This window comes from Caenorhabditis briggsae (assembly GCF_000004555.2).
Source record: "Caenorhabditis briggsae complete genome, chrII, whole genome shotgun sequence".
Classification (NCBI taxonomy): Eukaryota; Metazoa; Nematoda; class Chromadorea; order Rhabditida; family Rhabditidae; genus Caenorhabditis; species Caenorhabditis briggsae.
In genome coordinates, this window is record NC_013486.2 from 2,342,090 (window position 1) to 2,366,381 (window position 24,292).

Genomic DNA, 24,292 nt, shown 5'->3' on the forward strand with positions numbered 1-24,292 from the left:
TGCACAGCGTTTTTCCAGGAAATTAATCCTGGAATCAACTTCGAACGCGGCATAAAAATCGAAATTTCGCCTTGAAAATTCAGTTTTTTGAGTCGAAAATCAGAATTTTCTGGCGATTTTTGAGCCGATTTCTAGCCAAAAAATGACTCAAACATTCGATTTTTCGCACTCAAAATCTATATTTTCCAGCGATTTCTGGCTCAAAAGCTAATTGAAAAATGTTTTTTTCAAGAATTCTAGTTGATTTTCTGGCCAGAAATTTAAATTTTTTTGAAATTTTCTCAAGAATTTGAGCAATTTTGGCCAGAAATTCCGATATTTTTCGAATTTTGAGGGGGTTTTTGGGTCGAAAATCGGATTTTTTCCTAATTTTTTTTGCCGGGGAATTTGAATTTTTTGGGTCAAAAATCTGAATTTTCTGCGACTTTTAAGTCGATTTCTACTCAAAAAAAAAAAATCATAATTCGAGTAAAAAGTGACTCAAAAATTCGATTTTTCACAAAACTTCGAGTTTCAAATCAGTGTTTTGAAGGGAAATTTGAACTGTTTGGTGTCAAAAATCCGTTTTAACCCCAAAACTAGGCTCAAAATTCGATTTTTCGCACTCAAAAATCCATTTTTTCAGCGATTTTTGGCTTAAATCTCATTTTTTTCCATCAATTTGCAGCGTACCTTCATGAGCATCTCCTTTCGTCGATTAATCTCTTTTCGTTCTCCAAACTTTTGATTCTCGAGCTTAAGCTCCGCCTCCTTTTTGGCGACCAACACTTGGGTGACATATTTGGTGACGTGCTTTGCGGAAACCTGGAAAAAATGGCTGAAAATCCCGAAAATAGGACAAAAATAGAGGGAAAATATCGATTTTAGGGAAAAAAGGGAAAATAAATAAAATGGGCGACTAGTGGCTGAGGGGAAAATGATGTATAAAAATGTGAGAAAATGAGAGAGAGAGACGGAGATTGATAGTGAGGGGAGTTGAAGAGACGCAGACAGATAGGAAGGGAGAACAAGAGGGAGAGCGGGCGGTTTGAGTTTTTTTTTATCTAGAAAAATGGGGAAATTTGAAGATTTTAGGGGCTAAAATGAGCTGAAAAATCTCTAAGTTTTGAAAATTGTATGCTGAGCAATAGGGAATTTTCGAATTTTGTAGTTTTTTCCCCCAAATTTAGCGCCATTTTCCAAATGTGTGAGGGAAACGAAGTCCTTCAGCATCTGCCATGTTTTGGGTTTTCTAAAATTTTATGCTGAGCAACCGCCGAAAACTGCAATAAAACCAGTTTTTGAGTTCCTAGGCCATGTAAGGAATCTTAGGCCATTTATTTTCGGGTTTCTAGGCCATAGATAGGAAATCTAGGCTATCAACTTCTGGGTTTCTAGGCCATAAAAGGAATCCTAGGTCAGCAATTTGTGGGTTCCTAGGCCATGTAAGGAATTTTAGACCACTGATTTTTGTATTTCTAGGCCATAAAAGGAATCCTAAGCCACCAATTTTTCGGGTTTCTAGGCCATCAACGGAATCCTAGGTCACTAATTTTGGATTTCTAGGCCATCAATGGAATCCTAGGTCACTAATTTTGGATTTCTAGACCATCAACGGAATCCTAGGCCGCCAGGTTTCGGGTTCCTAGGCCACCAATTTCGGAATCCTAGGCCATAAAAGGAAACCTAGGCCATCAATTTTCGGGTTTTTAGGCCACTTTTTTAAAAGATTCCAAGGCCATAAATAGGAAACCTAGGCCACTAATTTTTGGGTTCCTAGGCCAGAAGTTTTTGAATTTCTAGGCCACCAATTTGTGGGTTTCTAGGACACCAATCGCCGATTCTCAGGATCCTGGATTTCTAGGCCATCTATGCCTACTCTTTTAGATTCCTAGGCCACCAATCAATGGGTGATCCCGCACCTTTTTAGGATCCTAACTTTTTTGGAATTTCGAAAGTCTCAAAATTCGGATATCTAAGAATCCTTCGCTTGTAAGACTTTCGGGGTCCTAGGTCACCGTTTTTGGGGTTCCTAGGCCACTAATTTGTTTCTAGGCCACGACTCGCTGATTCTCAGGATCCTGGATTTTTAGGTCATCTATGCCTACTTTTGAATTTTTAGATTCTCAAAACTCTCACTTTCAACTCGTCCAACTTCTTTCCAATCGTCTTCTCCACTGCTTGCAGCAACTCCACATCGTACTGTGTCACGAAGCTCAACGCCGAACCGAATCTTCCAGCTCTTGCCGAACGTCCAACACGATGGATGTACGTTTTCGGGCATTGAGGAACGTTGTGGTTGACTACAAGATCAACGTGTGGGATATCCAATCCACGGGAAGCGACGTCTGTGCAGATGATCACCTGGAAAATGGAGATTTCGTTGGTTGTGAAGTCTCAGGGATTCTAATAGAACAACACTGAAATTCGAGCTCTATTATCTCGGTTCCCGTAAGAGACATCGAGAATCTGACAACTGATAAAATTATGGTGATATTATGACAAACATTTTATCAGTTGACAGATTATTGATATCTCTCATAGGAATCGAGATAATTGAGCTCAAAACTTGAGCGTAGAGAGCCGTTCTTTTAGAGCGATTACGGTAGTTTTTTCGGCCTAGGAACCCAAAAACCAGGTGGCCTAGGATTTCTAAAATTTTCGACTATTTTCGGACCATTCTTGACCAACTTTGGGTCTTTGTTAAAATCAATTTTGGACCATTTATAGTCAAATTTGTGTCATTTTTGACCCAATTATGACCATTTATAGCCAAATTTGAGTCATTTTTGACCCAATTATGACAACTTATAAACAAATTTGAGTCATTTTTGACCCAATTATGACCATTTATAGCCAAATTTGAGTCATTTTTGACCCAATCATGACCATTTATAGCCAAATTTGAGTCATTTTTGACCCAATCATGACCATTTATAGCCAAATTTGAGTCATTTTTGATCAATTTTGGGTCATCTTAGTCAGTTTTGGACGAATTTTGGGTCATTTGAGATGCCTTTCTAACCTGCAAAGTCTTTGAACGGAACGCGGAAAGCGCGGCGAGCCGTTGCTTCTGTGGAATCTGTGAATGCAGCGATCCCACTCGAAATCCCAATCCCTCGAACATATAAGCCAACGCCTGACACTCCCGACACGTCTGCGCGAAGATCATCACCGACGACTTTGGATTCTTCTCACTGTAATTCTTGACGACGTAAACCAGATAGGCATCCTTCACAGCCACCGGGCACACGACGAATTTCTGTTCCAACCGATCTACAGTAGTCTCGTCGTCCTTTCCTTTGTCCTCGAAGAAATACGGTTTTCGTGTTGAGACCTTGTGAAGGGTGTTGATGTTCTGAGTGATGGTGGCGGAGAGTAGAAGGGTTTGACGCTTCTCGGGGATCGATTGGAAGATTGGTTTCAGCTGATCGTTGTACTGGCCTTCGAGCATTCGGTCCGCTTCGTCGAGGACGAAGAATTGGATTTTCTGGAAGAAAGTGGGGTTTTTAAGGGGAATTGATCTGAAATTGGCTCAAAATTGGTCAAAAATGGTCCAATATTGGTCAAAAATGATCAAAAATGATCGAAAATTGGTCAAAAATTGGCCTAAATTGGTCAAAAATGGTCCAAAAATGGTCAAAAATTGGTCTAAATTAGTCGAAAATTGGGCGAAATTGATCTGAAATTGGCTCAAAATTGGTCAAAAATTTTCCAGAATGGTCGAAAATGGTCCAAAAATTTTGACCAATTTTAGACCATTTTTGACCAATTTAGACCAATTTAGGACCATTTTTGACCATTTTTGGACAATTTTTGACTAATTTTGGACAATTTTTGACTAATTTTGGAATATTTTTGACCAATTTTGAGCCAATTTTCGACTAACTTAGACTAATTTTAGACCATTATTGACCAATTTAGACCAATTTAGACCAATTTAGGACCATTTTTGACCAATTTTTGACCAATATTGGACCATTTTTGACCAATTTTGAGCCAATTTCAGATCAATTTCGCCCAATTTTTGACCAATTTTTGACAATTTGTGACCAATTTTTGACAATTTGTGACCAATATTATACCAATTTTGATCAATTTTAAACTAATTTTGAGCCAATTTCAGATCATTCTTGGACTATTTTCAGTCAAATCAAAGCGTATTTCAGACGTTTTCAGACCATTTCTATGAGCCAATTCAGCCAATTTACCTTAAAAACCTTGGCAATAACCTCCGGATCACTCTCAATCAAATCCGTCAACCTTCCAGGCGTCGCCACCACGATATGCGGACGTTCGGAAAGTTCTCGAGCCTGATGAATTAGGCTCCGCCCACCAACGATCACCGAGCATTTCAGAGTGATTGGTTTGCCGACTGCTGTGAATTGATCGGCGATTTGAAATGCCAATTCACGGGTTGGAGTCAGGATGAGGGCGTAGATGCCATAGGGATCGATCGAGAGCTTCTGGAAAATTTAATTTTTTTTGAAATTGGTCAAAAATTCGTTTCAGTGCAATTCAGACCATTTTTTTCAGCGATTTTCCGGCTATTTTCAGAAATTTTTCTTTAAATTTCGGAGAAGTTTCAGCCATTTTTGGTCCGTTTTTGATGGCTAAATTGCACTGAAAATAGAGCCGTGAGAAGGGTCCAAAAATGGTTAAAAACCGACGGAAAATTCTGAAAATAGGCTGAAATTTGAGAGGAAAAAACGTCTGAAATAGCTGAAAATAAGGGATTTAAACCATTTTTTTTCCTGGTTTTTCTTCTAATCCCTGGCCTTTTCCAGTGTAGTTTTAACAATTTTTCTCTCCAGAATTCTCTAATTTTGTGTTGTAAAAACGAAAAATTCGGCTAAAAATGACCGAAAAATTATCAAAAAATAGTTCAAAATGAGACTAAAATAGGCCCAAAAATGATCTTTTCGTCCGTTTCAGAGCCAATTTTAGTCCCATTTTGAACTATTTTTGATAATTTTTCTGGCCATTTTTCAGCCGAATTTTTAGTTTTTAAAACACAAAATTAGAGAATTCTGAAGAGAAAAATTGTTAAAAGTACACTGAAAAAAGGCCAAAATGGTCGAAATCCCTTATTTTCAGCTATTTCAGACGCTTTTTTCTGCTCACATTTCAGACTATTTTCAGCACAATTTGGCTGTTTTTCAGCCAATTTTCTCACAATTTCTTGAGCCATTTTCAGACTTTTTGAGCTCAATTTTTCTCCCATTTTTTCCTAATTTTGTCTAATTTTTCTAGAGAATTCTACCTGTAAAATAGGAATGGCGAAAGCCAGCGTCTTTCCGGTTCCTGTTCTAGCACATCCTAGAATATCGCTTCCATCCAGAATACGTGGGATACAGGCTGCCTGAACGGGCGTAGCTGTCTTGATGTGCATCGTTTGGAGCTGTTGAGTGATCCACGAGGAGACTCCGAGTTCCGAGAACTTCCTAGTCGTCATGTTGTCTTCGGAAATTTGAAATGGCTGAGGATCGTTTGTCTGGAAACTTCAGAATTTTAGAAAAATAAGAAAAATAAATTTTAGAAAACATAGAACAAATTGCAGAATTTCCAGACTTCAAAATCTTGAAATCGAAATTCCTCAAATCTGAAAAATATTAAGAAGACGAAAAAATTCAAATTTGCTAATATTCAGAAAAATCCAAAAATTCTATAATTTCCGGAATTTTCAAAATATATTCCAAAATACATATATTCCAAAAAATTTCAAATTTTTCAAAAATTCCAAAATGTTCCAAAGTTCTAAACAATTCAGATCTTTGAAAAATCCAGAAATTTCGAAAAGTTCTGAATTTCAGAAATTTCAAAAAAAAAAACTAAAATATCGAATTTCGGAAAATTCCTAACTTCAGGAATTTTCAAGAATCATACATTCCAAAATTACAGAAAATTGAAAACTTTCAAAAAATTCAGAAACTAATTTTTTTTTGAAAAATTCAGAAAATCTAAAAATTTCAAAAAACCAAAATTTATATATTTTAATGGAATTTTCTAATTTTTAGGCTTAAAATCTGTTTTTTTTTGCAAATATAACATTATACAGAAATTTCAGAAAAAAAACGGAAAATTTAAAAAGTTCAGGATTGAGAAATTTTAAAATTTCAGAAATTCCGAAAATTTGCTAATTTAAAAATGTTTAATTCTGAAAAATTCCAAAAATTCCAAAAATTTCATAAATTCAAGAATTTTCAAAAATTCTGAAAATCGCTAATGTTCCAAAAAGCCATAAATCCGAAACTTCTGAAAATTCAAAAATCAAAAAAATACAGAAAATTGAAAACTTTCAAAAAATTCAGAAACTATATTTTTTTGAAAAATTCAGAAATTCTAAAAATTTCAAAAAACCAAAATTTTTATATTTTATGAATCAGCTTAAAGGAGGGCAGACAGCAAAAATTTCGGGGAAAATTTCAGGGAATGTGTATTTTGCCGTCGCGGTGTTCGCACCTAAAGCACGCAATCCCACGCGCAAACATTTTTATTTTTTTATTTCCCGACTTTATTTTTTTCAATTTTTAACGACTTCAAACATTAAAAAAGCTCTTTTTTCTTATTTATTATAAAACCCATATAAAAGTGAATTTTTTATGTAAATTTAAAGTTCTATCGACCGATTATTTTGCCAGTCGCCGGTGTTTTTTATAGGCATGCGAAAAAAACTATTTTCTCTTCGATAACCGTTTCTTCACTGTTCCTATTTATCTCATTACTTCTCGTTATTACTCTAGGAATAAAAAACTGTTTTATGACTGGGGTTTTCAGAGACGTCTCCATTTTTACTGCTTCCTTCACCTTCCGACGACCAGCCCTGCACGAGGATTGTTTTAATTATGTGGTTTTTTTTTTCAATTGTTATGTCTCTTTCTAAAAATTAATTGTAGTTTTTTTCATAATTTATTTGTTAACATAATAAAACACGTTTCTTCATTTTCAACTGATTTTGATACCTCGGAGCGAGGCCTCGGCGGCACGCTGGTAGCCCTTCAGAAATTCCGAGTTCAAAAAGTTCAATCCGAAGGAAACAAGGGAAGAAAAAAGTAAAAACACCAGCAGGGATTGAACCTCTGACCTCCTGAATACTAGCCTAGAGCGTACCCACTATACTACGCGTGTAAGAGGCGACCATCGCGTTTTTCACATTATGAAGCGACGCCGCAGCAGCAAGCTAGTGAAGAAATTAGGGTGACAAAAAAGAGCATTTTTTCGTCCTTGAAGTGTTTTTTTCAGGTTTTTAAGTACATAGCTATATTTATACTTCAGAGTTATATCTTTTGAGTAAAAATGAAATTTTTGAAATTTTTGATGTCTACCCTCCTTTAATACTGAAAATTTCTAATTTATAACATTATACAGAAATTCCAGAAAAAAGAAACGGAAAATTTAAAAAATTCAGAAATTCCAAAATTCCGAAAAATCGATAATTTTAAAAACTCTGACATATTCAAAGTTTTTAGAAATTGATAAATTCCGAAAATTAAAATAAATTAAAAATCTCAAAAGTTCCAAGAGCCATAAATCCGAAACTTCTGAAAATCCGAAATTTCAAAAAATCTCAAAAATTCCAGAAATTCTAAAAATTTCAAAAACCAAAATTTATATATTTTAAGTTCCTCGAAATTCGCAGGATTTGAGAATTTTCAGAATTTTAGAATTTCTAGAATTCCACGAAGATTTTGATCTTCAACACTTTTTTGAAAAAACCCAAAAATTCAGAATCCCTCTCTACCTTGAACTCATCTCCCTCCTGTCCCTCGTCGTCTGATTCTTCCTCTTCCTCCTCATCGTCAACGTCTCCTTCTTCTTCATCATCCACTTCGTCGTCTTCTGAATCCTTTTCTTCTTTTTTCCCCTTCTTCTTCTCCGAAGTACTCGGCTTCTCCTCCTCTTCCTCATCCATCACCAACTCATCGTCCTCATCGTCCGACAGAATCGCATCGCAAACTTTTGACGTCATCTGAAAAAATGGAAAATCTGTAAATCTGAAAATCCTGGAAAAATCAGATCGAGGTAGAGAAACAATGGAAATTACCGAAAAAATTGAAAAATCGCTTGAAAAAAGGGGAGAAAATTGATTTTTATGTGAAAAATTGGAAATTTTGCTGAAAAAGCAGAGAAAATAGGGACTGATCATACGAAAATTTGGGATTTTTTAAGTGGAAAAAACGGTCAAAAACGGGTCGAAAATAGGTGAAAATCATGCAGAAATTAGACGAAAAAATGAGAGGATACAAGCCAAGAATACGGGGGAAAAATAGCTGGAAAATGGGTGAAAACAGGCGAAAATCAGCGGAAAATAAAGCAATTTTTCTTGAAAATTCGAATCAAATGCCAATTATTTCGGAATCTCTCCCATCGCGTTGGCCTTTCGAATCTCCTGAGTCTCTTTTTCGCTCAAAATCCGGATATTATGAGCCGTTTTGTGCTGATTCAGCTCTTTTCCCTTCTCGACGAGCTGCTCGTTGAGCTGTTTCGATACCAGACCGAGCTGCAAAAATTGAAGGTTTTTGGAAATTTTTTTGGGAAAAATGGGGGATTTTGAGCGAATCTTAGAGCTCAAATCGAGTCGAAAATTCCGCAAAAATGTAATATTTTCAAAGCGAAATTCGTCTAGAAATTGACTGAAATAGCTCGAATTTCGCCTGAAAATCGGCTGAAAACAGGTCTAAAATGGGGTTCAAGCAGACTAAAATGGTCAAAATTGGGCCAAATTTTGGCAATTTCAGTCAAAAAAAAAACATTTTCAGGTCAAAATTGGTCATTTTGTTTGTTTAAAATAGTCAAAAATACAGCAAAATTTAGATTTTTTAAAGGCGAAGTTTTGTCTAAATTAGATTCAAATAGCTAGAAAGCGACTTAAAAAGGCTCAGTTTTTTTCTGAAAATCGACAAAACAAGCCAAAAAAGTCCAAATTTCGACAATTTCAGTCACAAAATTGGTCATTTTAACGTTGAAATAGGCATTTTTAGGCTGAAATCCAGGTTTTTTAAAGGTGGAAAATGGACATTTTTCGGTTGAAAATGAAAATTTTCCGGTCAAAATTGGTCATTTTTAGCTTCGAAATCGTCTGTTTTCAAGCTGGAAATTAGGTTTTTTTTTAGGTTGAAAATTGACATTTTTCGCTTAAAATTGGTCATATTCAGGCAAATTTAGTCGTTTTCAAGTCAAAACTTATCACTTGTTATCATTTTTAGGTCGAAAAATAAACATTTTTGGGTTGAAAACAAGCATTTTTGGGTCGAAATTGTCTATTTTTAGGTTAAAATAATCATCTTTAAGCTAAAATTCAGGGCCAAAATAGCAATTTCGGATCGAAAATTTGCATTTTTAGCTTAACTTTGGACATTGTTGTGTCTTCTTTTTTGCAGTTTCCTTAACAGAATTTGAGCCATTTCCAGTCAATTTTGAGTCAGAATTCTATAGTTTTGGGGTTTTGACTTCTGAAACTTTCACTCTCACATTTGTCATATTGTTCTCCAAGTCAGGAATCACATCCTTGACCGTATACTCGACCAACGAGTCGCTGATCAAACGGAAGCACTTTTGGTCCGGCTTCAAGTCCTTGATCACGTCCAAAACTCGCCCAATCTCACGACGCTCTTCCTCGATCCGGGTAACTTCGGTGGCGATCTCCTGCTGCTGGTCGCGGAGTTGCTTGAACTTCTCGACAACCTTGCGTTGCTCTTCTTGCTCGGCCGGAGAGGCTTGGGGTTGAGCGACGGCGGCGGCGGACATCTGGAAATGTGGAAAATGGATGGAAATTCCCAAAAATTGCATGAAAAGGGGGGGGGGTGGTCGAAAAATAGGTCCAAAAAGTGGGTTAAATTGGTCATTTGGAACATAGGAACATCGAATTTCGAGCCAAAAATCAGGAAAATCAGTATTTTGAGTTCGAAAAATCACTTTTAAGGCTTGAAATTATAATTTTTGGAATGTTGGGACCCAATTTAGAGTATATATCCAAAAAAATTAATTTCAGGAGCTGAAAATTGACTTCTTCGAATCCAAAAAGGTTTTTTTTAATTTCTGGCCCGAAATTTGATTTTTCGAGATTCCAAAATGGCCAATTTCGGACTTCTTTTGCTTGAAAATAGCGCTAAAAATCCAACAATTGTTACAGCCTAGAAATATAGATTTTTCGCTATTTTCTAAGGATTTTTTCAGGAAAAGAACGTTTTTCGATTTTTTGAGGCAATTTCAGGTGAAAAGGGTCGATTTTAGCTGAAAATTCTTGAAAAAATACATCCAAATGGCTGAAAAAACCATGAGAAATCAGAAAAATATTTTGAAAAGATATATGAAAAATGTACTTTTTTTAAGGGGAAAAATAAATAAAGTTAAAAAATTATACCATGAAAAACAGAAGAGAATGGGAAAAGAGAAGAAGAAGACGAAAATGGAGAAAAATGGAATTTTTAAAAGGGAAAAAATGAGGAAAATGAGCTGAAAAATTGGATAAAATCATGGAAAATCAATTTTTTTCTTTAAATATTCTTGAATTTCAACGATTTCCAGCCAATTTTCCGCCAAAAAGAGTCAATTAACACAACAAAAAAGGTGGATATTATAATTAGAAGAAACACACATTTCTGAGGATCATTTTAATAAGAAAAACAAAAGAGAATTAGGTCCATTCTAAGCCTCCATCATCGCCTCCTCGACACTATTCAGGTCCATTTGACGATTCCATCCTTTCTCTGGAATCTTTCCAGAAGCCAGAATCGACTGAAGATAGTTGACTTCAGAGAGGGATTTGGCATTTCTGATGGCCTCTTTGATCTTGTCCCTATCCTCGTCAGTGAGCTTCTGACCTCCAGAAGATGCTCCAGACGACGCTTCAACTTCCGATGGATCCTCCGTATGCACACTCTTCTGAATCGCGTCTCTCGCCTTCTTTCCACTCTTTCCTTTGAACATCTTCTTCGCTGAATCCCGTTCTATCATTCGGACACGATTGAAATCGATCACTCGAACTGATGGAAGCTTGTAGATGATGTACAGTCGGTAGTTCTCTTTGTGAGTGAGTGGGTTGCCGATGAACGTCACGAATTCCAGCTTTTTGCATTCTGCGAGTGGCTCGATGTCTCCGAGTTCGCAGAGATTGTTGTTGGTGAGAGCGAGCGTTTTGAGATTCGGGAGCTTTGTGGCGATGTCGGGAGCGATGTAGCTGCAAAATGGTGATTTTTAGATCGAACTTTGGTCCTTTTCGCGTTCAAAATAGGCACTTTTAAGTTTAAAAATGATCATTTCTAGGTAAAGATTCGTTATTTTTTAGGTAAAAATTAGTCATTTTCGGGGTTCTAAATAAGCTTTTTCTAGGCTAAAATTAATCATTTCACAGTAAAAAATAGATCATTTTTAAGTTCAAAACAGATACTTTCAGGCTGAAAATTGGTCTGTTTGGCAAAGGCATTTTTAGGGTTGAAATAGGTGATTTTTGAGTTAAAAATAGTGATTTTTAGGTTGAAAATCGGCCAATTTTGGTTCCAAATGGGAATTTTAGAATTGAAAATTGCTCACTTTCAAGCTCTGAATTTGTCATTTTAATGTTGAAAATAAGTTTTTTAGGTTGAAACTGGCCATTTATAGGTTCGAAACAGGCATTTTTGTGTCGAAAATGATGATTTTTAAGTTAAAAATCGGCCAATTTTAGGTCAAAATCAGTCATTTTGAGCTTGAAAATCGGCAATTTCCAGGTAGAAAATTGGTCTGTTTCAAGTTGAAAATGAGTCATTTTTCGGTGGAAACTGGTAATTTACAGATTCAAAATAGGCATTTTCAGACTAGACAATTTGCGGTTGGAGATCGGCAATTTCAGGTTCGAAAATGATCAATTTCCGTCTCTAAATTGATCATTTTAATTTTGAAAACAGGCATTTTTGGGTCGAAACTGATCATTTCTAGTCTCTAAGTTGGCCATTTTTAGGCTGAAACTGGCCATTTATAGGTTCGAAACAGGCATTTTAGTGTTGAAACTAATGATTTTTAGGTTAAAAATCGGCCAATTTTAGGTCAAAATAGGCATTTTTGATTGTTTCACACGAAATTTGAAGATTACAAACCTAAAAATGCCCCTGTTTCTGGCACTTTTTAACTCAAAAAATCAATTTTTAGCTCAAAAATTCCAGTCCCTTACTTGATGCGATTATTGTGCAAATACAGGGTATCGAGACGAGTGAACGTCGGAAAATTGTCCAATTTTCGAATATCGTTGTCGGTGAAATCGATGACATCGAACTGATCCCTCGTCACACCCATATTCTCGATCGCTGGAATTTTCTGGCCGCGCAAATTGATCTCTCGCATGTTGATCGAGTTGACGAATTGCGGACGATCGGCGAACAGTTCGGTGGTGAGACGGACCATGTTTGATGCTGAAATTGGGTGAAAATGAGTGAAAATTCGGGAAAATTTGAAGGAAAATGAAAAAAAAGAGCGGAAATTGATTAAAAAGAAGAGGAGAACAATGCAAAAAATGCAAAAAATTGAGAAAATTGTTGACATTTTCCGGTCGAAAAATGCTGAATATTAGTATTTTCTAGATGAAAATAGCTCAAAAACTCGGTAAATTCCGGATTTTTTGGGCAAAAAATGTAGTATTTTGAGGCTTTTAAGATGAGAGGGACCATTTTTTAGCCTAAAATTTGGTAGAAATTCAGTAAACATCGAGCAAAAATGGGCAGAAATACCCAAAAATACTCCTTTTTCCAAAAAAAAAAACTCTGAAAACATGATTATTGAGGTCTAAATCAGGCAAAAAAGAATTTGAAAAATGAGAAAAAAATGTATACAAAACTGGCTGAAACCAGAGAAAAAAAATCAATATGAACATAAACATCGAAATTTTTGTTTCAAATCACAAGTTAGGTGTTTACATGAGATCATGGGGAAAAGGTTTTAAAAGGAATATTTACAGGTAAAATGAACTTTTTGGGTTGAAAAATCGGGAAAAACGCAATTTTTCAGCTAAAATATCGAAAATTTCAAATGTTTTTCACACAAACAAAGCGACAGCAATCAAAAGAATGATGATAATACAGAATGGAAGGAATTGAGCAAAGATATCGGTGGTACGGACGAAGCTTCCCTTGACGAGCGCATACCAACACAGATTGACCATATTCCAGTCCTCACGATCCTGATATCTCATTTTGTTAAGGGCCAATGCCACGTGGCTATGACAATTGTCGCAGATCAGGTTGTGCTGGAAATATTTGAGGGTTTCAGATAAAAATTGGATTTCAAACCATTTACCATTCTTGTCTTATACTCCTCGGAAGCTTCCTGAACCGCCCGATCAAATCCTTCGATGCCAACCTCGGTGTGCTCGGGAGCCAGTTGCCAGTAGCGAGTCGGCCAACCGAATCCCATGTCATCCTCCTGACAATTTTGAAAAATTCCGAATTTTCGGCGAATTTTTAACTTACCGCTACGTAGTAACTGCCAGCAAAGTCGCGGATCACACCACGACTATTCGCGATTCCCATATGGCCGATGAACGGGAAGAACCAGCTGAAAACTGGGAAAATTGGAATTTTAGGTCAAGCAATTTAGAACTTTCTTACGTTATACATGGAATTGGTGTCCAAACGATGCAAAACGGGTAGCGATTGCTTTCTGGAGAGATTTCTCGATCGGTTATAGGCATCATTAATCTGAAATTCAAATTTGAGATAAAAAACACTTTTTCGCAGAGAAATCGATGAAGTATCGGCATTGATAGGTTCTAAATTGTCTGTAGAATTTTTAGAAAACTAAAATTTTACTTTACGACTGGGAAAAGTTGCCGAAAAACCCTTTTAAATAGTGAAAAATCGCTGAAGAATAAATCGAAAATTCGAAAAGGCCGCAAACACGGCAGCCTAAACAGTGCACACAATGCGCGAGACCTGCCGCGCAATAAGAGAAAAAAAGGAGGGAGATTCAAAAAAAAGGGGTTAGATATGAAAAACTTAACCTAGAAACGTGGAATATTGCCACTGGTAAGAAGTTCGCTGAAAATTTTGAATTTTCCAGAATGCCATCCACAAATCTGAAAAAAGAAGCGACGGACCCATCGAAATCCATCAAGCTCAATATGAATGTTCAGTTTGATGACAAGAAAATGAGGTGAATTTTTGTTGATTTGAAGAAAATGCGCTCTGTCGAAATTTCGAAAAGAATCTTCGCTTCGAATTTTCGAAAAATGCAAAAGCGCTCTATTGAAAAATCCAATTTTGCAGTTTGATGTTCACGAACACGGCTATAGCTGACGACACTGAGAAGTTGGAACTCGTTGGAACACGACTACTGGATCTGTGGAAGTTAAGGAGAAAATTGAGAGTTCTCTGAAATATTGATTTTTTCTCTCTTCAAAAAATGTCTGTCTGTCGCAAATGAAGTTCAATTTTTTACATTTTCTGTTTGAATTTCAGATCTAACCACCTAGATTTTTGAATTCTTTTTTACAAATTTGGAGTTTCCTTATCAAGAGTTTCAAAACGAGTATAAAATATGCCTAGGATTCTTGAAATTAGAATTTTTATAAAAACCCAAACTACTCATTTTGAAGTTTTCAAAAGCAAATGCAAAAAGCCTGACCTACAAAAAAAAATAGGTTAAAAACTTTAAAATTTTCAAATTTTCACGTGGAAAAAATATTGCTAAGCCTACGTGAGCGCATAGTTTTTTTTCTGATGACGTGGTAATAAATAAAGAATTTTAAAGTTATTTCAACGAATTTAGACAAGGGCGCTCTCCGTTTTGAAAAAGGTAAGCCTAAAATTCGGAAATTCCGGAAATCTGAAAATCAGAAATTCAAAAATTCAGAAAATCTAAAATTCTGGAATACCAAAATTCCGAAATTTTAAGAATGTGAAATTCTGACTCTGATTTTCTCTGATTTTCTGAAGTTTTGAAAGTCCTCAAATACTGATAAAAGATTGAATTACTTAAGTTCTGAAATTGTGAAGTTTTGGAATTCTGCAATTCGATAGTGTGGAAATCTTAAATTCAGAGATTCTGAATTTCTGAATATCTGAATTTCTGAATTTCTGAAATTCAGAGATTCTAAATATCTGAATTTCCGAATTTCTGAATTTCTAAATTTCTGAATTTCAGAAATCCAGATATTCAGAATTTCTGAATTTCTGAATTTCTGAAATTCAGAGATTCTGAATTTCTGAATATCTGGATTTCTGAATTTCTGAAATTCAGAGATTCTAAATATCTGAATTTCCAAATTTCTGAATTTCTGAATTTCTGAATTTCTGAATTTGAGAATTTTTGAATTTCTGAATTTCTGAATTTCTGAATTTCTGAAATTCAGCGATTCTGAAATTTCGAATTTCTGAACTTTTGAATTTCGGAATTTCTGAATTTCTAAATTTTTGAATTTCTGAATTTCTGAATTCCTGAATTTCTGAATTTCTGAAACTGTGAAAATCTGAATTTTTGAATTTTTTGAATTTTTGAATTTTTTGAATTTCTGAATTTTTGAGAATTCAGAAATTCAGAAAATTTGGAATGCTGTAATTCAATAGTTTGAAAATCTGAAAATCAGCGATTCCTTTTTTTTTTGAATTTCCAATTTTTTCAGACTTGCGAGACGTTGCAACCTTGGTAGGATCCAAAAAACACCCCAGAGCAATATGAATTTTCGGAAAATGTTGAAATTTGGGTCTGTGTCAGTTAGACGTGGTCGGCGCACACCGGCAAACCTTGGCAGTCTGCCTCGAAATGTGTAAACCAGAACTATCGGGAAAAAACTGAAACCTAAACTTCTCTAAGACTCATAAGTCTTTAGCGAGCAGAGACGGGGTCGTTTTTTTTTCAGTTTTAAAGGGTGGTACAACTGATAAGAACTGCAGAAAGTTCTTGAATTTTGTACCGGCGTTTTGAGTCCCAGATATTGTATTTTGGCAATTCAGCCGGACGCTCGGAACACTGAGGGTGCCTCCGACCCCATCTGACACATAGGGTCGTCGCCTTGGTACTATTTTGTATCATAAGACGAGCTCTTGCCCACCATCTGCAAATTTTCGCCAATAAACCTTGAGGGATCTATCTGGAGCTGGGTGGCTTGTTAGATTCTGCTGATAGGTGTACGGATCCTAGTAACCCTGGGTAAATGTATTATTGCCTTCTCTCGGGTTTCGGCCTGTTTGCAAGCGATACCGGTGTAAATGCGGAGATGGTTATTTTGACTAGACTGAAATTCATTGAGCTTGGGGGATGTGAAGGACAACGATCAACAGGTGAGATTTTTAAATTCTGAAACTCTTAGAATTCGAGGATCTGAGATTCTGAAAATCCGAAATTTAAAGATTCTGAAACGTTAATGTTCTTAAATTCCGAAATGACGAAGTTTTGAAATTCTTATAATCGAAATTCTTAGATCCTGGGATTCTGAGAATCTGAGATTTTGAGATTCTGAGATTCTGAGATTCTGAAATTTTGAAATTTTGATTTTCCGATATTTAAAACGTGAACTCATAATTTTTTTCGAAATCGTGACTAACCAATTTTTCAAAATTATTCATTTTGTTTTTTTTTCAAAAAAGTAGGGTTCTGATTTCTGAGTTTTCTGAAAATTCTGAAACTACTTTTTTCAGAATCTGGAAAGCTGATTTGTCCGGCGGATCCAACGGAGATCGGAACGTTTCGATGGAGTTCAAAGTGGGTTTTTAAAAAATGATAGTTCAATTTTATTGATTTTTTCAATAATTTGAAATCTGTTTAATACAAAAAAAACTATCGCAATTTCAGAACGCCCCTTCAGCAGCTCTATCGACGTTTTCACAAATTCTAAAAATTGGGACAAGTACAGTAAGAAAAATATCAATTTTCTTGAAATTATTCTAAAAATTTTCAGATGGATTCAACGGATTTTCCGAGGGATGTCGATGGACTTCGGCTGGAAATTTCTGTGAACTTGATTGTTTTTTGTGATCTCTTTTTTTCTTCTTTTGTTTTCGTTGCGCGGGATTTTCTTCGGTTTTCGTGGTTTCCGTTGTTTTCTGGTTTCGAAGTTTTTCCCAAGTTTTGGGATTTGGTGATCGATTAGTAGCAAGTTTCTCATAAAAGCAGAAAATTGGACTAAAAATAGTACTAAAGGTTGAACTATAACATAAAAATTGGACTAAAATCTTTAAATTGGACTGATAGTTGGACTAGAAAAATGAACTAAAGTGTTTGGACTAAAATCTTTAAAAAATGGACTAACAAGAGTTACTGTGGTCAGAAATTTTGATTATCAAAAGTAAAGGTTTAAAAAGTGTAAAAACGAGATTTAAAAAGGTGTAAAATGTGCAAAAAGGGTTCAAAAAAGGTGTAAAAGGTCGAAAATAAGTGTTAAAAAAGGTGTCGAATGTTGAAAAAGTCGAAGGTCAAAGGTGTAAAATTTATAATGGTAAAAGTCAATAAACGATTTAACCTGTATGTGATGTTTTGTTTATTTTTCCGTCAGAATAATCGGAATTCGAAATACCGTTTTTTGAAACTTCCGAATTTCTGAATTTCAAAATTTCAGAATTATTTTCAAATTTTTGAATTTCTGGAATTCTGACTTAGAACTTTCGATTTTTTGAATTTTTGGAGTTCTGATTTTTTTTGGAATTCTTAATTTTGGAATTTCTGATTTTTTGAAGATTTTTCGACTTGCTGAACTTCTAAATTTCTAAATTTCTAAATTTCTGAATTTCTGAATTTCTGAATTTCTGAATTTCTGAATTTCTGAATTTCTGAATTTCTGAATTTCTGAATTTCTGAATTTCTGAATTTCTGAATTTCTGAATTTCTGAATTTCTGAATTTCTGAATTTCTGAATTTCTGAATTTCTGAATTTCTGAATTTCTGAATTTCTGAATTTCTGAATTTCTGAATTTCTGAATTTCTGAATTTCTGAATTTCTGAATTTCTCAGTTTCTTAATTTCTGAATTTCTGAATTTCTCAGTTTCTTAATTTCTGGATTTCTTAATTTCTGGATTTGTGAGTTTCAGATTTCCTGCATTCTCGAGTTAAAGAATTTCTGGATTTTTAATTTTCTATTTGTTTTTCTTAGTGTTCGAGTTTTTGATAAAGCTTTGAAAAAAAGATTTAAATTTTCAAAAAAAAAAAGTAAAACAAAAACTCATAGTCCGAGGAAACTTTCGATAGGCATCGCCCACTTCGACCTCGATTATCTCGAATTTCGTAAGAGATATCAAAAACTTGTCAACTAATAAAATGTTGGTGATATTATGATAAACATATTAGTGGTTGACAGAATGTCAATAATTGAACTCTTTCAGGCTCTCAAATTTCGTTCAGTTGATTATTTGGAAGCAGGTTGGCTGAAAATTGAAAATCTGTTCAGTATTAGAAATATGCCCCGAATCGAATTAAGATGGACAAATTTCGATTGTAGAGATGTAAACAAATTCCTTCATTATTGGCGTGGCTGTGATAATGATATTTGTGATAAGGAAATTTATCAAATTTGGATTAAAGGTGGTGTGCGGTGAAAAATTGTATTGCTTCATTTTGTGCGGAAATCCATGTAGATTCTCATAAAAATAAAGAAAAAGTTCAAAAAAATTCCTTCCTTTGGAAAAACGGCATCGAAAAGAAAGTTGTATCTGGTGGCCTAGCGGCCAGGTGAAAGTTTTCTAGGCCAACTGCCGGTAAAAGCGCGCGAAATTCGATTTTTTATTGATTTTCAGTGTTTTCTCTGGCGTTTTTAAAGATTTCAAAGTTTTATTGTTAATTTCCTCCCAGGTGTATGAAAAAACCTGACAAAAATCGGAGAAAACACTGACAATCAATAAAAATTAGAACTTCGCGCGCTTTTACCGGCAGTTGGCCTAGAAAACTTTCACCTGGCCGCTAGGCCACCAGATACAACTTTCTTTTCGATGCCGTTTTTCCAAAGGAAGGAATTTTTTTGAACTTTTTCTTTATTTTTATGAGAATCTACATGGATTTCCGCACAAAATGAAGCAATACAATTTTTCACCGCACACCACCTTTAAAACAAAGTGGAGAAACCAATAAACAAGAGATTTTCAAAAATTTGACAGTGATTTCTCAACACCGCTGTCAACACAAAGTTTTTTGCATTTTTCGCGTCTGCAGGCGCCGAATGTATGAGAAAGGAACAAATTAATGGTAGACACGGTAACTACAAGTGTTTAAAGGTGGGGGGACATGAAAAAAATAATGTTCTCGAAATTCCGTTCAAAGATGCTCCTCGAGGAGTTGAACTTGTGAGGGTGAGGATTGAGGGTGCGGCGCCGCTACCGACTGAGCCACGCGGGCAAAGAGAAAGCGCAAGCCCGATTGCATACATGAAGGCGAGGACGACAGCTGTACGCAGAGTGACATTAAGTGTTGTACACCGTGACGGTAGAATGCATACTCTAGCTACAAAGAAACTACGAAAAATCTCCTGCCCCCCCCCCCCCCACCTTTAAATCCTATTTGACGATTTTTTAACCCTGGACCTTGCAATACCAAGGTCAAATCCCATTTTCGCCGAATTTGAAGTTTGATGATCCCCCGAGTCTGGTGAATGTTCAAAGTTAATGGTGGTTTTAATTTTGGCTTTAATAGATTCCTTTGATCCTTTTGAATATTTTTCACAAACATTTCGGACACTTGATGAGGAAATTCCAAGTTTTCTGGCCACATCAACACGTGCACCCCCCCATCTCGAGTGAATTTGCGATGTGGGTTGGTGTGGAGAAGTCTTCATAAATCCGAACAAAAAACAAAATGATACGAAATGGTATGAATCCCTGCCTATAGAGGGTCCCTACTTTCTATTAGTTTCGAAAGTTTTCATAATTTGTCCTTGGCGCCTGGCCAAGGAGCCCACAAAAAAACGTCCTATCGTTATCGGCCACCCTGTATTTTGTCCACAAGTCTACCTTCTCGAGGCTGTTTTTTTTTCAAATAAATACTATAAACGTTTATCTAGTTATCCATTCTTATCTAACTTTCGATAAACTCATGTAATCAACAAATACTTTGCGCAGTTCGTCAGCCTTGCGCCGAACACAGGTGGGAGACACATAAAGAGAGAGAGAGAGAGAGAGAGAGAGAGAGAGAGAGATAGAGAGAAACAGCAAAAAATCAGTGCCCCGTGTTATTTGAAGTGCTCATCAAACATTTTGATTGGCACACATAAGCCAACGCCTTTTCCCCCTTCCTGCCTAACGGGGGCTCTCGAAAATCATCACAGCCGATCAATTTGTTAACAAAAAAGTTCCTTTGTATGGCCAATCATTCCTTTTTACTTCTTCTATTCCTCCCTTTATATTTGAGCCAAAACCAATCTGGAAATGTCAAACAAAATTTGAATCTATGCCAAACGAATATCTGTCAAAATGGTGGTACATGTCTTGTGGCGAGTAGTGTCCCAGTGACTACTACATGTCCCAAGGACTCGATTTATTATATGGGATACTGTTATTTGTTCGATGGGACCACAAGGAGTTGGAATGATGTGAGTTTTGGAGTTTTTGTGTGTCAATTTAAATTTAATGACCTAGAAATTAAAGTTTAAAGATTTTAAGGTCATTAACTTTTTGATCATGATGTTCTGCTAGTCATAAACTTTAAATCTATGTGTTCTTTGTTCGAAAATCTCTATTTAAAAGCAAGTTATGATAAATTGAACTTTGTGACCTAGAAATGGGATTTCTAGGCCACCATCTCTGAACCATCATAACTCGACTCAAAATTGATCGTTCTGAATTTTCTGACTTGGAATAAATAGGATTTTTGAAATTGTAGCTTTTTGAATAAGTTATAGGAGCGATGGACCAGAAATCTCTAGACCTACAGTAACCCAGAATCGTTATTTTTAGGCCGCTCTATTCTGCGACAAAGTCAATGGAGCCACTCTTCCTCTTGTTGAATCTGTGGAGGACCAGGCATTCTTTGCTGGATTTGTGCCAGCAATGATTCCTTCGATGCCGCGTGAGTTGCAAATTTGCTCTATTGATAACTTGCAACTCCACCCAATGCCTGCATACTTTAAGCTCAATTAGCTCGGCTCCTATAATATATATATCAAGAAGGTGTCAACTGATAAATATTTTGTCATAATATCTCCAACATTTCATTAGTTGATATATTTTTGATATCTCTCACAGAAACCGAGATAATTGAGCACAAATAGATATTATCAATAGAGCGCACTTTTCAGAGACCGACATTCGCCCACCACCAGATGGAATCTGGACGGCTGTCAGAGGTGTTAACAACATGACACGAGCATCTTGGGTTTATTATCCTGGCTCATTTTTGATAACGGAGACATTTTGGGCGGCACAGGAACCGAATATCTATGTGAACTATAATGGTAAGTTGATTGCTCAGCTAATTAAATAAAAATTGCAAATTGAGAGAGAAAGATCATTGGAACACTGGAAAATAAATAGGAAAACTTTGGGATTTCCAGATTTCCTTGATTTTCAGGTTTTTAGATTCTTAGATTCCATAAAATCTCCAAAAAAACCGATTTCCAGAAGTCTGCGTAGCCCTCGAATCCATCTCCTACTACCGCGACTGGACCACGGCTCTCTGCAACGTCCCAAAATACACAGTATGCAAAATCGCTCCAACACAAATCCAGGCTCAATACGTGGCTCAATGCTCTTGTCCATCGGGGTTCGGCGGCCAAAATTGTGAGACTCAAATCACTTCGAATCAACAAGAATCGACACAACGAACATGTGGATCCGCCGATTTTCAGTTTTCCTGTCCGAACGACCAGACGATTTCAGTGGATTACGCGTCGTTTGGTGCACAGGTTTGGGATTTTGGGGGAATATTATGGGAAATTTGAAGTTTCTTTAATGCAGTTGAATTCAGCATGTCAAAAAACCTAGAAAGGCAAATTTTCAGTCAGTTTGACTTACTCAAGCTTGCTGATCTTTCCTTGATTTCTTAGAATTTTTGTGGACAGCGTAGTTCACCCAATTTCCCCCAAAACATCGGCTCTAGGTTTTGAAACAGGATGAAATGCAATTACAGAATTTGCAATTTTTCTCAAAAACATCATTTTCAGAGAAGTTGTTTATAAATTAAAAAATCAAGTACCTGTCGGTTAACCTCAAAAACCAAGTGTCTTTAGGAAAACTCAATGTGTAACCAAGCGAGCCAGGGAAGAGAGCAAACGTGCTCCAACGTCAATTCTCTTCAAACAGTCATTAATGCGTAAGTGGCAAAAGGGCGTCAGAGATTAGGACCTCTTCTGGAATTTCGGAAATTTTGAAGATTTCGAAAATTGTGATTTTGAGATTTCTTGATTTCAGAATCTCATCGATTTGATGAATCATAAAACGCTAGAGTTTGAAGCTCAGAATTTTGAAATCTGAGATCTCAAAATTTTCTGAAATGGAATTTCTGAAAATCTGAGAGCTTTTCAGATGCGAAGGCCTTCAATCTTGTGAGATCAAAAATTTGACGAGCACATTTTCCAATACACCATGTCCTGTACCACAGGAACAGTACCTGGAGACCCGGATGAGATGTGGAAGTGGTAAGGAAAACGAAATTCCGTATTTGGAATTATGCTTTTCGGAATTCTGAAATAATTGAAATTCCTCAATTAGAATACTCATTGAAATTCCGAAACTTGCAAACTTGGAATATCCGGAAACTCTGAATCTAAGGTTTTGAAAATTCAGGGATTCTGAATTTCAGAATCTCAAAAATTTGAATATTCTTAGAATTTAGAATTTGGAATTTTGGATTTTCCGATTTTCCAAAAAAAAAAACAAACAACTCCAACAATTCCAATATTTGGCAAAAATTAGGAAACCTGGAAATAAACTCCAAAGTTCCAAAACCTCAGATTTTTCAAAATTCCAGCTCAACAATCATCCTGCCCATCTGGCTTGATCCAATATAATGGGCGGTGCTACAGTATGACAATTGAGACGAACGAGAAAAAACAACGAACGATGGCTGATGCTGAACGATTTTGCTCCCAAAGTGTAAGAGAATTTTTAATTTTTCAAGGAAATTTTTGAGCATTTTGACAGCCGAAAGTTTGAAAAATATCTAAAATTCCAAATTTTTCCTAGGTCTGAAAATCTGAAAATTTGCAGGGTGGCTCTCTAATCACATCGATGCCGGACGATTTACTCCAACGAATTGTAATGAAAGTCAATGATGAAACGAAGAGACCAGTATCATTTTGGATTGATGGGGAGCAGAGGTTAGTGGTGGACATCTAGATTCACAGAAACACAGTATTTCTTATTTCGGCACTCTATGATGTTTGAAACTTCAATTTTCCAAAAATTCAAATTCCAGCTGCCAACTCCTCACCATCACCGGAACCTCCACCTCATATTCAGCTTGTCCAGCTTCCACGACATCTACGGCTAACGCCGTCTGTTCCAATGTGCCATCGTCTCAGGTAGTGGATTCTTAGAATTTTGGAGTTCTAGGATCTCAAAATTCCAATTCTTAGAAATTCCGGTTTCTTTCAACAAAAAGCTCAGAATATCTTGAAAACTTTGAATTTTCTGAAAAACATCTGAAAAATGGGAAATCTGAAAATTTTAAAATTCCAGTCCTCCATCTCTTCACGCCCATCAGAATCCGCTCCACCATCTCCAGAGGCACAAACAGCGGCTAGAAGAGAAGTCTACACAGGAGTGCCTCCGTAAGTTTTTTTTTAATTGGCGGGAAATTGAAAATTTTGAAACTCTTATTTGACTTTCAAATTGTTTACAGCCTTCAATCCTACTGTTGGAAGTTTCAAATTTAAATTTCAAATAATTTTTACTTCCTAGATCGAGCTCTTGAAAAAAAATTAGTATAAAAAATCTGAAAACTATTGTTGGCCCCAAATTCAAAACTTCCAGAAAAGTGGCAAATTTTCTCTTTCGGCAAAGTTCAAAACAATCCGCTAAAACGGCTGAAGTTGACCTAGTCAACTTTGAGGGCCTACTAAAGTAATTAGCACTTTTCCAATTTGTCTGAAATTTTCAGAAAATGTAAAACAAATCTAGAGCTTTATTTTTGTAGTTGAAAACTTTTTTGTAGAACTCTCTGCTGAAGAGATAGATGACCGGAAACGTCCATCAGAATCGCGAAACTGCAAATTTGCTCTATTGAGATTTTTGGGCTTTATTGTTCGATGGAGCGCCGTTTTTTGCAGACACCTAGCTTTTAACTTTGAGCCGATTTTTCTCGGCTACTGTAAAAAATATAGAAAAGTGGCCAACTGATAAACTGTTCATCATATTATTTACAAACATTTTGTCAGCTGACAACGTCATGCTACTCTGCACAGGAACTGAGATAAATTAGCTCAAACTT

The 24,292-nt window shown here is 35.9% G+C and overlaps 6 protein-coding genes across 6 annotated transcripts in view; 2 read left to right on the top strand and 4 right to left on the bottom strand.

The window, feature by feature from the left end:
* Window positions 1–7,948, bottom strand: part of CBG03667 — a gene marked incomplete at both ends in the record, with an annotated part of 10,370 nt that extends 2,422 nt beyond the window's left edge. The window contains 6 exons of the mRNA XM_002629900.1: window positions 673–804; window positions 2,119–2,343; window positions 3,005–3,469; window positions 4,200–4,445; window positions 5,243–5,473; window positions 7,721–7,948. Of these exons, the coding sequence (XP_002629946.1) occupies window positions 673–804; window positions 2,119–2,343; window positions 3,005–3,469; window positions 4,200–4,445; window positions 5,243–5,473; window positions 7,721–7,948 (1,527 nt within the window). The remainder of the gene's footprint in view (window positions 1–672; window positions 805–2,118; window positions 2,344–3,004; window positions 3,470–4,199; window positions 4,446–5,242; window positions 5,474–7,720) is intronic.
* Window positions 7,949–8,326: 378 nt separating this feature from the next.
* On the bottom strand, window positions 8,327–9,726 carry Cbr-pfd-2 (the record flags this gene model as incomplete). Its single annotated transcript, XM_002629901.1, has 2 exons — window positions 8,327–8,479; window positions 9,451–9,726. 2 exons carry the CDS (start codon window positions 9,724–9,726, stop codon window positions 8,327–8,329), a joined length of 429 nt encoding a protein of 142 aa, XP_002629947.1.
* A 900-nt stretch (window positions 9,727–10,626) lies between these two features.
* On the bottom strand, window positions 10,627–12,357 carry Cbr-mog-2 (the record flags this gene model as incomplete). The annotated part of the gene is made up of 2 exons (XM_002629902.1): window positions 10,627–11,158; window positions 12,128–12,357. The coding sequence occupies 2 exons, from the start codon at window positions 12,355–12,357 to the stop codon at window positions 10,627–10,629; spliced, it is 762 nt and encodes a 253-aa protein (XP_002629948.1).
* A 628-nt stretch (window positions 12,358–12,985) lies between these two features.
* On the bottom strand, window positions 12,986–13,639 carry CBG03670 (the record flags this gene model as incomplete). The annotated part of the gene is made up of 4 exons (XM_002629903.1): window positions 12,986–13,195; window positions 13,246–13,371; window positions 13,419–13,503; window positions 13,557–13,639. The coding sequence occupies 4 exons, from the start codon at window positions 13,637–13,639 to the stop codon at window positions 12,986–12,988; spliced, it is 504 nt and encodes a 167-aa protein (XP_002629949.1).
* A 369-nt stretch (window positions 13,640–14,008) lies between these two features.
* Window positions 14,009–14,322, top strand: CBG25471 (the record flags this gene model as incomplete). Its single annotated transcript, XM_045241795.1, has 2 exons — window positions 14,009–14,100; window positions 14,214–14,322. 2 exons carry the CDS (start codon window positions 14,009–14,011, stop codon window positions 14,320–14,322), a joined length of 201 nt encoding a protein of 66 aa, XP_045098236.1.
* A 5,903-nt stretch (window positions 14,323–20,225) lies between these two features.
* Window positions 20,226–24,292, top strand: part of Cbr-lat-2 — a gene marked incomplete at both ends in the record, with an annotated part of 11,030 nt that continues 6,963 nt past the window's right edge. Inside the window, 10 exons of the mRNA XM_045241796.1 lie at window positions 20,226–20,456; window positions 20,821–20,932; window positions 21,162–21,317; window positions 21,484–21,767; window positions 22,092–22,174; window positions 22,387–22,499; window positions 22,832–22,956; window positions 23,071–23,180; window positions 23,279–23,384; window positions 23,542–23,633. Coding sequence (XP_045092458.1) covers window positions 20,226–20,456; window positions 20,821–20,932; window positions 21,162–21,317; window positions 21,484–21,767; window positions 22,092–22,174; window positions 22,387–22,499; window positions 22,832–22,956; window positions 23,071–23,180; window positions 23,279–23,384; window positions 23,542–23,633 — 1,412 coding nt within the window. The remainder of the gene's footprint in view (window positions 20,457–20,820; window positions 20,933–21,161; window positions 21,318–21,483; window positions 21,768–22,091; window positions 22,175–22,386; window positions 22,500–22,831; window positions 22,957–23,070; window positions 23,181–23,278; window positions 23,385–23,541; window positions 23,634–24,292) is intronic.